At 42.8% G+C, this 14,085-nt stretch overlaps 1 protein-coding gene across 1 annotated transcript in view; it reads right to left on the bottom strand.

The window, feature by feature from the left end:
* Positions 1-773: 773 nt before the first annotated feature.
* Cwc22 (CWC22 spliceosome-associated protein) overlaps positions 774-14,085 on the bottom strand; it is a 65,198-nt gene continuing 51,886 nt past the window's right edge. Inside the window, exon 20 of the mRNA NM_001362664.1 lies at positions 774-1,105. Coding sequence (NP_001349593.1) covers positions 1,071-1,105 — 35 coding nt within the window. The 3' untranslated portion in view covers positions 774-1,070. The remainder of the gene's footprint in view (positions 1,106-14,085) is intronic.

Genomic DNA, 14,085 nt, shown 5'->3' on the forward strand with positions numbered 1-14,085 from the left:
TCCACCCACCCTGTGCCAGGGTTACAACTCAAATCTTCCAGCCTATGCAACAAGTGCTACTACCCACTGAGCTGTCTCCTCAGCTCTCCTCCAGCTTTTCTGATAGAAAACTAACCTATATGAAGCTGAAGAATGTCCCCTACTTGAAAACTGGAGCCTGAACTAGGAATATTTTTGGTTGAAATCTTGAAATTACGTTGTCAGTTGAGTGTTTTGTTGGTTTCCAGCCATATTGATTGTGGTATAGCTCACAGGCAATGAAATGTGCAGATATTAAGCATAAAGTGATCTATCTTGATGGATGCATACTCCTATATAATCCCTAACCCTGTAAAGATAGAGAGCTCTCTGTCCCCCCATAAGCCTCCCTCTGGCCCCTCCTGTCTACCCACTAGACCCTGCAGGACCACTGCTTTGGTGAGCCTGACTTCTTTCATTGAGCATGTGGTTTTACAAAGGTTTTCTGCTGAGCCATCGTGTCATAGACATATATACCCAGAATAAGTACATCTGTATTTTTAAAAAATGTTTCTATTGTTTGTATGAATCATGTTTTTTTTTTAAGTTGGTGTTTTGTTTTGTCTTTGAAAAAGGGTGGTTTTCTGTGACCAAGGCTGTTCTGGACGTTTTTGTGTTCCTCCTGAGTCGACAGGGAAGGGTTTTTTGAGCCCTCTTCTATTGCATGCCACGATTTGTTTTGCCACTGTTGATGGCCATGCCTGCTGATTGCTGTGTTTAGCTCTGATAAATAAGGTTGCTGGATATCAGGCTTTGGTGAGCATGTTTTAATTACTTTTGGATTAAGTGCCTAGATGTGGAATTGCCAAGTAGTAAAGTAAATATATGTCTAGCTGTTTCTACAAAACATGCAAACACTTCTCCAAAGCCGTCATACCGTTGCTTCTGGAGCCACAGCTGGGTGATACCTCTGCTGGCCCTCCCTTTGCTGGAGTTTAACAGTCAGTCCTTCGGTGTGACTACTGTAGGTATGTGCAGGAGGCTGTAATTTTGTCTTCTTAGAGGTCCTTCTCCGGTTAGCATATGAGGACAAGCCAGCCTCGTGAAACAAGTTAGCAAGCTCTTAGTCTTCTTGTATTTTCTGAAACTGTAGAAAATTTCTATTCAACATTTTGAAATTTTTGACATGAATAAAGCATCAGATTCCCCACACAAACATTCTTCGTATACTGAGTTATTTTTCTCTGATGATTCTGGTTGCTGAATCCTCCTCCTGCCATGACTTGCACAGCTTTGGGATTGTAGGGAGTGTCATGGCACCCTCCTCTGAGCATGCAGGCTCCCCTCTCCACATATACGCAATGCTGCCCTAATTAATGTGGGTTCAGCTAGAGGCTAGAGTGTATAGAAAGTGTAAAGATATAGAGTGTATAGATAGGTAGGTTGGGGCTTCTATATGCCCATGGAAGCCATCATCCCTTCTTGGTGCAGACTTTCCAGTCTCTTTAAAGCCTCTGGTGTGCTTACCTGTAAGCCCTCACCCATCACTTTGTAAGTAAGCCTCACAGACTCTTTGGTTCCTCATTTGGAGGAACAGTTTGTCAAGGTGAGATTTTCAACAATGATCCAATAAGGTGGGCAGGGGCATGGTAATCAAAATATTCAGCACTGGAATTGGGGAAAACCTTGGGCAGGAATGGCAAGGGCCATTCAGCATTCAGGGTGCTCCACAAGGTTATCATTCTAACCTTAATGTTCATTGTGGGATGGTCTTTCAGGATGTTGCCCTATCCTGGTTATCCTCTAGAAAAAGGTTGCATTATATAAATGACATTGTAACCTCTAGATGTTTGAAAGATTTAGAAACCCGCTGTAGAGGCATGTTAATACACTTGAAGCAGCAAGCATGAGGTGTCAGCTCACAAGGGATACAAGGGTCAGGTGCAGCTGTGAAATTCTTGGGAGCTTTATGGTTGGATAAGGCACAGTTGCTTACCTACTAAGGTGATTGGGAAAAGTCTGCAATAGCCTGGGTCTATAAATGTGAAGTAATATGCAAAAGTATCTTGTATGGGGAGAGGGATAGCTGTACTCAGAAGCCATAAGGTCCTCTATTGAGAATCCTAGAGCTGTTTAATACTAGGATTGGCTAAGAAAGTCCTAAATAGACCCTTTCTACTCCCAAAGAGAAAGGCTACTGCCCACAGTTCTTCATTGCACTCCCCTGATGAATGGTAAAAGTTTATTGCTGCACACACTGGTTGCAGGACCTAGGGAAATAAAGGTAAGATTGGCTTCAAAGCCTCCTGCCTGTGGGCCAGCATCTATATTGCCAAAAGTTGCTACTAAGGACAGTGGGAAGGATTAACACCCCCCCATACACACACACACACACACACACACACACACACACACACACACACACACACATATAAATTAAGGATTTGAAGAATTAAGCTGTGGATCCTGTATGCTTCATGATGGAAGTGCCAGGCCAGAGGTGCAGTGAGTGCAATAGTGATACAAACGGTTATAGAGAGAATCAGGTTTCTGATTAGACTTAAGGCCATGGGACAGGCATTACATTTGGTACAAGAAATTTAAACAAAAACTTGTAACGAGGGAAGTCATAGGCTCCTGCGGAAAAGCAACTATTGTTGCTTGGGTGGCCAGCTAAAGTGCTCCCCACGTTGGAGTCTATAATCATGGATTATTAATGCAGCCTGCATCTAGTTGGATCACTTTCTGTTTCCCATTAGCATTTCCACACCTGTGTTTTGTATTAGGAGGTGTATCCCTCAGACTTGTCAATAATCATGGTCCAGAGACAGAGGAATGCTGAAAGAGGGTGAGGATTCTGTACCTCACTGAAGACGGGGAAGAACAGTCAGACATCTATGTCTGTGTCTTAGTCAGTGTCCTATTGCTGTGAAGAGACACCATGACCAAAACAACTCCTATAAGAGAAAGCATTGGGGCTTGCTTACAGTTTTAGAGATTTAATCTATTATGATGGTGGGGAGCATGGTGATATACAGGCAGGCATGGTGCTGGAGAAGAAGCTGAGAGTTCTGGATCAGCCAGCCGAAGAAGAGACTGGACCTGGCTTGTGCTTTTTAAAATCTCAGAGCCCACTCCCAGTGACATACTTCCTCCAACAAGGCCACACTCCCTAATCCTTCTCAACTAGTGTCACTCCCCGATGACTTAAACATCCATATATATGAGCCGATGGAGCCATGATTATTCAAATCATCATACTCCCCAAGACTCAGGAACCCTTCTTTCAGAAGAAAGGAGCACAAAGGCTTCAGGAGCCAGAAGAAGATGTGTTATGGTAGAGGAGTAACCTCTGACCCAAACTGCCACCATATTCATGTGTCCCATCTGGTTTTGATCTGCAGCTAAGCTTGTCAACTGTTGACTTCCTTCTTGGACAGGGGTTGTTATGGGACACTCAGCAGAGTATCTAATCTCTCTCCCCAGCTAGCTACATGCAATTCTACTCTAATTGTGGTCTCAGGGAGGAGATAGAGTATATAGCTGGAGAGGGATGAAGAGAGAACTCTTTTTGCACAGCCATGAGGGAGCCATCCCTACTGGATACAGACCTTCCAATGTAGCTGCTTTAGCTTTTCATCTGCTAAGGCTTATAACCCCTCACCCATTGCTCTGTAAGCAAGTCTCATAAACTCTTGCTTCTTCAGGTGAACATTGGTGGAATTGTACGTTGGTGTACAATTAGACCTTAGAAGGAGGAGAGTTTTTAGCAACAGGGCTATATCCTCACCTCTATTTTGGCTCCTTAGACTGGAAGCACAGGTTGTTTGATGAATACCTTTCTTTAGCTTTTCTGATATTTACTATCTTTCTCACAGATATGTTTACTTTTGCTGTTTGCTCTTCTATTGTACACACCATGGGGATTTTAAATTCCCCATTTGCTTTGTGTAACATTTTCACTATCTCAGGAATCTTGTTCCAATGACTGTTTCCTTCATTGATGATACTCAAACAGGCCTGATTCTGTGTACATCAGCCACATTTTAAATTTGATTTTGTTTATTCTCTTCTCCAGTGCATCCCAACTATAGCCCTCCCTCCCTCCCTCCCTCCCTCCCTCCCTCCCTCCCTCCCTCCCTCCCTCCCTCCTTCTCCTCTTCATAGTCCCTCCTCACAGTCCCTCTCCCCAAGATCCACAGCTCCTCTACTTCCCTTCAGAAGAAGGCAGGCCTCCCAGTGATATCAACTTAACGTAACAAGATGCAATAAGACTAGGCATATATGCTCATACCAAGTTGGGCAACACAAACTAGCAGGAGGAAAAAGGTCCCACAAGCAAGCAAAAGAGTCAAGGATACTACCACCCCTATTGTTAGGATTGAAACAAAACCCCAATCTAAAGCACCACAGCATGTATGCAGAAGGCCTAGTGCAGACCCAAGCTGGTTCCGTGGTTGCTACTTCAATTTCTCTGAGACCCTATGAGCCCTGTTTAGTTGATTCCGTGGGCCATTTTTTTCCTGGTGTCCTCTGGCTCCTACAATCCTTCCTTCCCATCTCTTCCAAGGGGTTCCCCAGCTCTGCCTAATGTTTAGCTGTGGATGTCTGCGTCTGCTCCCATCAGCTGTTGGAAGAAACCTCTCTGATGATGATTGGTCTAGTCACTGATTTCGATATGACTAGAGCAGAATATTATTAGGAATAACTTTTTATTTTTATTATTTATCTAGTTATTTATTGCCAGTCATGTTTAGTTGTACCCTAGGTCTTTGCCATCAGTTTCTGGTCCCTGGGCAATGTTCCGCATGAACTCCCTCTTGTGTCTTGGGCCTTAGATTAGACCAGTCACTGGTTGGCCCCTCCCACAAGCTCTAAACTCATAGATTTTGTGGCTGAGTTGATGTCCCAGTCGCAGTGCTGGGAGTTTCACCTGGTTACAGAAGATGGCTGGTTCAGGCTACATATCCTCCATGTCTAGAAGTTTTCACTTGGGTTACGCTCATAGGTTCCAAGAAGTTTCCACCTAGTGCACCCTGAGAAAATGTGTTAGCACCGCATTTCTCCAGACAGCATACTTTTCCCGTCGGGCTCTTGTGGAGAGGGTAGAGCCATGCTGTCTGCAACTTGAGGTGATGGAGAGTTGATGCTTCAGGAGGATTTGCCAAGGTTGGAGGGTGGAAACAGAACATTGCTATAGTGTAGCTGAAGATCTCAGTGATTGGAGAGGTTCTTTGCCTTCTGAATATCGATGCACCCGCTCTTCGCTGTGTTACTCAGTGCTCTGAAACTCCTTAGTTTGGAGCTTGAGGTGCCTTTAAAGCCCGTAGGTTAGCTCCGTGTGAGAAGTAAGCCTGTCTTTGCGGAATTCTCTTCTTTCCCCGGTCTTCCTTCAAACTGTGCTTCTTGGAAATAGGTACACTTCTTCACTGTCTTGTCCTTTTCTCTATCATCCAGTAAAGCTCTGTGGGAAAGATCTGAGGAGAGCAAACTATCTTCCTATGTGAGAGGCTCTTGAGATTTCTGAGTCACTGTGCCAGCCTGTATTTTGCCTTTAAACATATGCTAAAATCATGGCCATTCTCCCTTAGGAGATCTGCAGCATCTTCCTCCTACTCCAGCTGTTCTCTGAGGGTAGGGCAGCTGAGGATGCTTGCTTTGAGTTTCAGTTCAGGAGAGTGTTTACATCCTCAGCTCCCTTCTGCTTAACTGAAAACGTGACTTAATGTTCCCGATTTTGACTCGGTAGGGTTGGGACAGTGTTTGATCACAGGGGCCATCAATCCTCACGTGATAAATTTACTTTCAATGTAATAGAAACGTCATGACTTCCAGAGAGATTATGTTTCATAAAAGTTAACCTTATTCTAAACAAGTTCCACATCTATGACATACTTTCCAGCACCTCTTACCCTGCTTTCTGTGACTCAGACTTCTCTCTTCCGATCTACTCTGCAAGCTGCTAATGGTCTACCTCAAATGCAGCCCTGGCCCTGGAGTTCACAGCCTTCACTGAATCCGAACAGTTTGCAGTAAATTTCATAATAGATTATTTCTATAATTTCCTCATTCCAAATCATAAATGTTACCTTTCTTTCTTTCCTTCTTTCTTTCTTTCTTTCTTTCTTTCTTTCTTTCTTTCTCTCTCTCTCTCTCTCCTTCCTTTCTTTCTTTCCTTCTTTTTCTTTCTCTCTCTCCCCCTTCCTTCCTTTCTTTCCTTCTTTTTCTTTCTCTCTCTCCCCCTTCCTTCCTTCCTTCCTTCCTTTCTTTCTTTCTTTCTTTCTTTCTTTCTTTCTTTCTTTCTTTCTTTCTTTCTTTCTTTCTTTCTTTCTTTCTTTCTTTCTCTGTCTCTCTCTCTTTCTTTCTTTCTTTCTTTCTTTCTTTCTTTCTTTCCTTCTTTTTCTTTCTCTCTCTCTCCTTCCTTCCTTTCTTTCTTTCCTTCTTTTTCTTTCTCTCTCTCCCCCTTCCTTCCTTTCTTTCCTTCCTTTTCTTTCTCTCTCTCCCCCTTCCATCCGTCCTTCCTTCCTTCCTTTCTTTCTTTGTTTCTTTCTTTCTTTTTCTTTCTTTCTCTCTCTCTTTCTTTCTTTCTCTCTTTCTTTCTTTCCCCCGTCTCTCTCTCTCTCTCCTTCCTTCCTTCCTTCCTTCCTTCCTTCCTTCCTTCCTTCCTTTCTTTCTTTCTTTCTTTCTTTCTTTCTTTCTTTCTTTCTTTCTTTCTTTCTTTCTTTCTTTCTTTCTTTCTTGGTTTTTTGAGACAGGGTTTCTCTGTGTAACCCTGGCTGTCCTGGAACTCACTCTGTAAACCAGGCTGGCCTCGAACTCAGAAATCCACCTGTCTCTGCCTCCCAAGTGTTGGGATTAAAGGCGTGCACCACCACTGTGACTTTTCAAAAGGTAAGGTATTCTAGGTTTGTCTCGAACTTGCTGTATCGGTAAAGATGACTTTGAACTTCTGATCTTCCTGCTCTACCTCCCAAGTTCTAGGATGACAGGCATGTGACACCAGACCCAGATTCATGGGATGCTGGTAATAAAACCCAGGGCTTCATGCATGCTATATAGTAAGGCGTTACATCCCTGCTCATTGTATATCTGTTTAAAATCTCAAACCTTCCTACTCTGAATTATGCTTTTTGGTATCAGAAAAATTAATTTATTCAATTGTGTGTGAATTTGGAAAGCTAGTTTTTGGTTTATTTTGTTGTTTTTATTGTTGTTTGTTTTTGTTTTTGTTTTGTTTTTCATAAATTGTCTTGTCATGGGTCCATTATGGAAGACTCCAGTTACCACTGTTCCTCTATTCTGAGAATCCTGTGGTATCTGCATTTGCCCCTTCAGTGTGGGCTTTACACTGTCTTTGCTGCTGTGAGCTCTTCTCTCCCCCCTCGCCGACACTGCCTGCACTATAAATCAATGGTCAGAGAAAAGTACCTGGCTAGTTCCATTTCACAGCTCATAGGGAGTCTCCATTTTTTTCCAAAGAATCTTTTGTCTGTGTGTTGTACAATTCTGGCATTTACCTCTCAAAACAAACAAACACAAACAAACAAAACAACAGAAGAGAAGCAGACTATGTGTAAGATTCCTCAGTCAGTATATTGTAATCTCCCATGTCATGAATGATTCCATATCCATTCAAATTGGAAAGAATGTATAAAACTGTTTATTGCAGGTGACTGTGCATATATCTCTCTTTTACCTGGCTTTTCCAGAAAACTGAAAGTGGACAAATCTTAAGGATGTGGAGCTCGATGAATTAATATGAAATGAATACATTTGTGTAAGTTACACCTACATCTGGGAAATGGACAGCAGCAATGCTCCAGCATTCCTGATGATCACCTCACCAACACTATCCTCCCCGAAGATAACCACTGTTGTGACTAATCTGCCGTTTTAGACTGTATGTAGGAGATCATATATAGTGGAATCAAAGGAATTGGCGTCTCTATTGAAAATTTATGTATTAGGTTGATTCGTGCTGTTGGACCTAGCCATGGCCTTGTCATGTTGATTTCTGCATAGTATCCCAAGGTATGAATACAACATAGATTTGGGCTGTTTCCCACCTTGGGCTTCTATGAATAGTGTTATTCAGAGCATTCTTGAACACGTCCTCTGGATCATTTGTGTGTGTGTGTGTGTGTGTGTGTGTGTGTGTGTGTTTGTGTTTAATATGTATCTGAGAGTGAGATTACTGAATCTCAATTGCTGCTGTCAAGGAGCTTTCTAGAGGCTTGTTTGGGGGTTCCAGGGGTGGTTCTAGGGTCCTCATGAACCCTAGGCTGAAAAAATGCCCTTTCTTCCTCTAATGGAGAAAGCTGTTCTTTATGGCTCACTTGACACTTTGAGAAGGACACAGATTTTGAAATGGAAAATGGAGAGTGGAAATAAGACAGGACGCCATTCTTGCCAGTCAGATCACTTGCGTTAACCCTGGAGATGTCACATTCCGAACACCCTCACATCTGCAATTTTCTTAGTCACACTTGAATGCATGCATTTTAGCATTAATGTCCTGAGGTTTTAAATCAAATGCATTTTTGCATCCTTTCTCCTGCTCTACCATAGAACACTTATGTGTGACCTACAACTAGGCTAATGGTAGTTGACCCTGAACTTAAACATTCAAGGAATCTCAATCCTAGAAACTGAAACACTCGGCATAGCAATAAATGGAAACACTGGGTCTTTTTCTCTATTCCCCACCAAAAGCTTCCTGAACACAGGGTTTAGGATTTGACCCTGGTCTTACAAAACATAAAATTGAACTTCTAACCACCACCAAGAGGTGTCTGCAGTTGATGACTATTTTCAGCAGTCCCTATCTGCCCTTTTAGGGCCCCTATGTCTTGGCTGAGACCTGCTTTGGCCGAGGGGAGCAGCATATTCCAGGCTGGCAGCTATGAAGGTTACCAGTAGCACCATAGCCAGCATCTCTTACTACAGGTAGTTTTCCTCCCCTCCCCTCCATTGATAACTATCTCTGAGAGTGTTGTTCCTCCCTCATCTGACAAAAGTATAACGACAGACAAAAGCATTCAGAAACGTCAGGAATCGGGGTACATTCACTTTCCACCAATTCGCTGTGTTTCAAGAAAGAATATCTGCATGCATGCGTGGAGTGGGATTTTTCAGACTTTTCTACTGTGAGATACTGAAAACGTTCAGTCTGTTACTGCTCGGCAGTTCTTATTACAGAAGTATGGGAAAATAAGTTACTGGTTAACATAATGCGCTCTAAAACCTAGAGCCTGCCTTAAAGCAATTAAAATACATACTTAGCCCTCCTTACTGGTAATATTAAAGTGGATTTTGTTTTGTGAATTGACTCTTGCATCTGTACCTTTCAAAGCCCAGGAATACTGTAGGAAGGAGGTTCTCTGTCATTTATAAAAATAGAACAGTGGTTTCTAGTAAGGCAATTATCCTCATGTAAAATTACTCATATACATGTTTCCATAAAGGAACAAAAGACACTCAGAGGTCTTTGCTGTTTTTATAGCCATCACTATACCTCCTCCTACTTGCAGTCAAAAGCAAGTGAGAATGTGCAAGCATAATATAGTAAGGAGGGGACAGTACTGCTCACCACCAGGTCATCCCAATCTGTGTATCAATGAGAATTCACCTTACACTGGGGCTCTCCGTGCCGGTGGTCCAAATCCAAAGACAAGAAGTATATGCAGAAGCAGAACTCACTGGCTCCCGAAACCGGGGAAGCCTGAAAACCATTCAACTCAGACCCCAACCATGTAGGGACCTCCTTCCAGTATCCCTGCTTCCCTCTGAGCTACACTGACTTCCCACAGCAAACTAATTTTCTCACAGGGCTTGGACCATGATCTTCCACTGAGCCCCCACCCTGCCTTAAGTACCCTTAAACAGGACCCTGTATGTGTTTCAGGCTCTACACTGATACACTATTGTGATGGATGGCCGAGGTTAGACCACGTGCCACTGTAGAACTATTTGAGGGCACAGGGCACATGGGTACTATGTTTTTAAGTCAGTGCATTCTTCAGGATCCTTTGGTCAGGGCAGTTGCCAGATTCACTAGAATCATTTGCGCAGTGAGAGAAATGGCTATTGCTCAGCACTGCCCTCACAGAGATTCCCATGTGTTGAGTGACATTTTCTAGGGGGACTTAACAGTTTGTTCATCCCAGATAGGGAATCCATGCCAGACTATTGTATAGCACTTTTCTCTAGCACTAGTCAATATCCAGAAAGTTCTATAGAGGGCTCATTAAAACCCAGGAAGTTCTAAAGAGATGTTGAAGTACTTTGAGAGTCAAGAATTAATACAACTCAGAAGGCTTGGGAAGTCCCTGAAACTGAGGACTTGCACAAGACAATCCCCTAAAGATCAGATAAACAGAAAGAAAAAAAAAAAAACTGCTGGGGAGAGAAAGGACCAGCTGAACTGCCTGGAAGGGGAGAAGTGATAGCTGAGTTGCTTGGGAGATTCTCTGACTTGTCAAGCTATACACCACCTATGCAGTGAGTTCTAGGGGTCTAATCTTGTCAGCTGTCACCCATTCTGGAGTAGCTTTCAGCCATTTTTGGATCATTCCTGCTCCCGAACACAACCCTACTAAATTGACTGTTCACTAAGTTGCACTTTGGTGGTATCTCTCTTTTGGTCTATTGTACATTCAGTCTCTGGGAGTGAGTGGGTGAGTGGTGGGCAGGTGCAGGTAGATGTTGGTCGACATCTCCCGGGTATAGCACCACACAACCCAGACCAAAGAAAAGCTTCTATCTAAGCCTGGTAAACCAGTATATTGGGATTAAAGGAACGTAGGTTACCTGTAACATAGGTAACTCAAGGGCAGTTGAATCAATCACTTGTGCATGGGTGATGATTCATGAACCCTGAATTGCCAGAGCTTCCTGCTCAACACGCAGGCAGCTCCACTGAACAGTCTCTCCCTCTCCAGCATTTTGTTTTCCTTAGATAACATTGGGGAAGTTCCTTCTGAATCTTAGAACTTTTTGAGCTAAGCCCATTGTCTCTCCAGGCAGTGTTTCAATTTTGGGAAAGTATCTACACAACAGCTTGTACTGATCACAGCATACTTTTTCAGAGAGATCAGCAGTTAAGTAAAACCGAGAATGCATATGATAAGAGCCCCTAACTCATCCCAAAGGTAATAGCCAACAGTCCTCATTTTCAGAAGGAAAGCTGATCCAATAAATTCAATCCTAGTTCCCCACTCTTTATATAATACATGAATTAAACAATCAGTCAATTCACCTTAATGTAAACATCATAAAAATCTCTAATCCTCCTGAACACCTGACAGGTAGTCACTGCCAAGCCCCCAGGTACACGGGACTGGACAGAGTGAAGCAAGTCTTGCTGCCTGGATTTGCTTGCCTAGTGCGGTAGGCCCCCCAAGTCAGTATTTGTCTGAGAACTTCTAGTCTAGTGGTACCAGGTCAACCTTAATGACAATGACATTGTAATGAAAATAAAAAATGGTAACAGTAATAACAACACAGAGCTCTTGGGGCCAGGCACTCACTAGGTGTGCTCCAGAGATTCTTATTCCTCCAAATACATATTATCATTATTCTATTGTGCTATCATAAAAGCAGATGTTAGGGCCTAAGGTCTACAACCAGAAAAGAGTAAAGGTGAAATTAAAAACCCAGCCAGGGGACTAGAGAAATGGCTCAGCAGTTAAGAGTACCAACTGTTCTTCCGAAGGTCCTGAGTTCAAATACCAACAACCACATGGTGGCTTACAACTATCCATAATGAAATTTGACACCCTCTTCTGGTGTGTCTAAAGATAGCTACAGTGTACTTACATATAATAATAAATAAATCTTTGGACTGTAGCAAGTAGAGGTCCTGAGTTGAATTCCCAACAACCACATGATGGCTCACAACCATCTGTACAGCTACAGTGTACTCACATACATAAATAAATAAACATTTAAAAATAAACCCAGCCAGATTTAAATACAGTTTCAAGTTATTAAAGTGCTCAATTAATACATATGCTAGTGGATATAAAGCCGTCTTTTTTCGTAAAAGCAGTCACTTCTGTTTTAGCCAGACGCCTGCTCTTTTGCACCATACACACAGATGTACCTTGTGACAGTGGGTAGATGAATACCCACTCTTTCCTTGTGTATAACTGATCTGAGGTGGGCCAGTTTTACAGCTCATAACAAGGCATGGACATGGGGCTGTGGTAAAGGTTGAGACTGTCCTGCTTTTATTTTCGGTAACCACAAAACACAAATAGGACTAGCTGCACTCTAATGGCACATGCAACACACTCAGAAAATTCCCAGGACAGTTGGAAGGAAACGTGAGAGCTATGAGTGGAAGGATGTTGTACCACATTCAAGGTTGAGGATAGAAAAAGTGGTCAGAGTTAGGAGACAAGGCAGGGTGATGATGTTTGGTTAGGGTCTGGAGTGTTAGTGAAATGTGCACAGTAATGACGATAGTCCTAGGGGTCACACTGGGCCCCCAGGCTCTCCCCAGCAACATCAGTGAACGCTGAAGTTCATGGCTGAAGAAGCACTCTGCAAAGTGTATGAGGAGCAGAGGGGAAGAATGTAGAGGTCTGGAAGGATGCTTCACTGAGTTGGAAAACATGGCAACTTGTGAGACATCCTCCAGGCCTTCATAGGCAGCGCTTTATACCCTGCAAGAAAAACAGATTCCGGTGGAGGAAGAATAAAACTTAGCCTTAAGTAACTGGTGCTGAGCCAAGACTTTTGGAGTGTGACATCAGCTTGTTGAGTTTTGTCATATTTAAGCATAGCACAATTTTGGAAAATTTTTTTACTGATAACAATTAACTCAGTCACCTGAGCACAACTACATGTTTATATTCAAGCTCTAAGAAGGGTTCTTGTTGACCTAGAAACAATGTTGCAGATATGGGTCTGAGGTAAACATGCCTGCCCTAAGACAACACAAAAGTCACTTAGGCGGTTGTAAGGTGTAAGTGACATCTCTCACAAGGATGAGTTTTGAGGCCAAGAGATAATGTTCAAGGTTCTAGGAGGAGAGGGTCTGGGATAAGTAAAACATACTAAATTCTGGGAGGTGGGTGTAGAGCCTGGCTCACTGGACAGCAAGGGATTACCAGGTTGTAAACTACATCAATTCCTAGCACTCCAGGAGGACAGGTTACACATCTTCCCTTTGAAGGATGCCTGTGAGTTTAGCTCTCCCGGCTCCTCCAGTGCATACCTGTGTGCACAAGCACTTTTTTGCCCTTTACAGTAACTGGCTTGCAAAAGGAGTGCCAGGATAAACACTAAACACTCTCAGGATATAAACACCACAGAATTAAAGGGGGTACTCTCGTCAGCCAAGTCCGAATGAAATCAATGTCAATACGATTTTTACAGTCAGAATGCAAAATCCACTGGTGGGAGTTTATTGTGAGACTGTGCCTACTAGTAATGTCAGAAGCGACACTCATGAAGTCTCAGCAACATGACTGGTAAGCGAGAGCGGAGCAGGAATGACCCAATGGGCATGTCAAAGTGTACGGGGAAAACCTCCCAAGACCTCAACTCTACACAAGGAACTACAGGCGGATACGGAACGCTGGGTGGGAAGAGTGTACCAGATGGCTATCCAGTACCAAATGGTCAGCCCTGGAAACATACATGCGAGTAACATACCGACTCAGCAGCTGTATTTAGAAATACATGTGTAGGCATGTCCATATATGCATGCAGTAACAATGGAAAAGGAGGCCTGAATTTGAAGGAGAGAACAAAGAGGGGCACATGAGAGGGTTTGATACAAGGAAAGGAAAGAAAGGAATGATTTAATTATAATCTCAAAATTAAAAAAAAAATTCTAAGAAAATTTACTGGTTTTTTTTGTTTTGTTTTGTTTTGTGTTTTTTCCTGATAACATGTGGCGACATGGCAGGAAAATCAGATTGAGCTTAACAGATAAATGAATCTGGAAGATCTTAATGGCTGTAAATGTAAGAAATACAAGAGAAGTCATAGGGAGTCACTTTTGCCATCACACCCATGCTCCCTGAAGCAACCTATCTATGTGGCTACTTTAACATTGAAGAAGAAAACGGAAAGGCTAAGTGCCATCTTAGGTAAGATTAAAGAAGGAATCCCAAA

This window comes from Mus musculus, chromosome 2 (genome assembly GCF_000001635.26).
Source record: "Mus musculus strain C57BL/6J chromosome 2, GRCm38.p6 C57BL/6J".
In the NCBI taxonomy this organism is placed as follows: domain Eukaryota; kingdom Metazoa; phylum Chordata; class Mammalia; order Rodentia; family Muridae; genus Mus; species Mus musculus.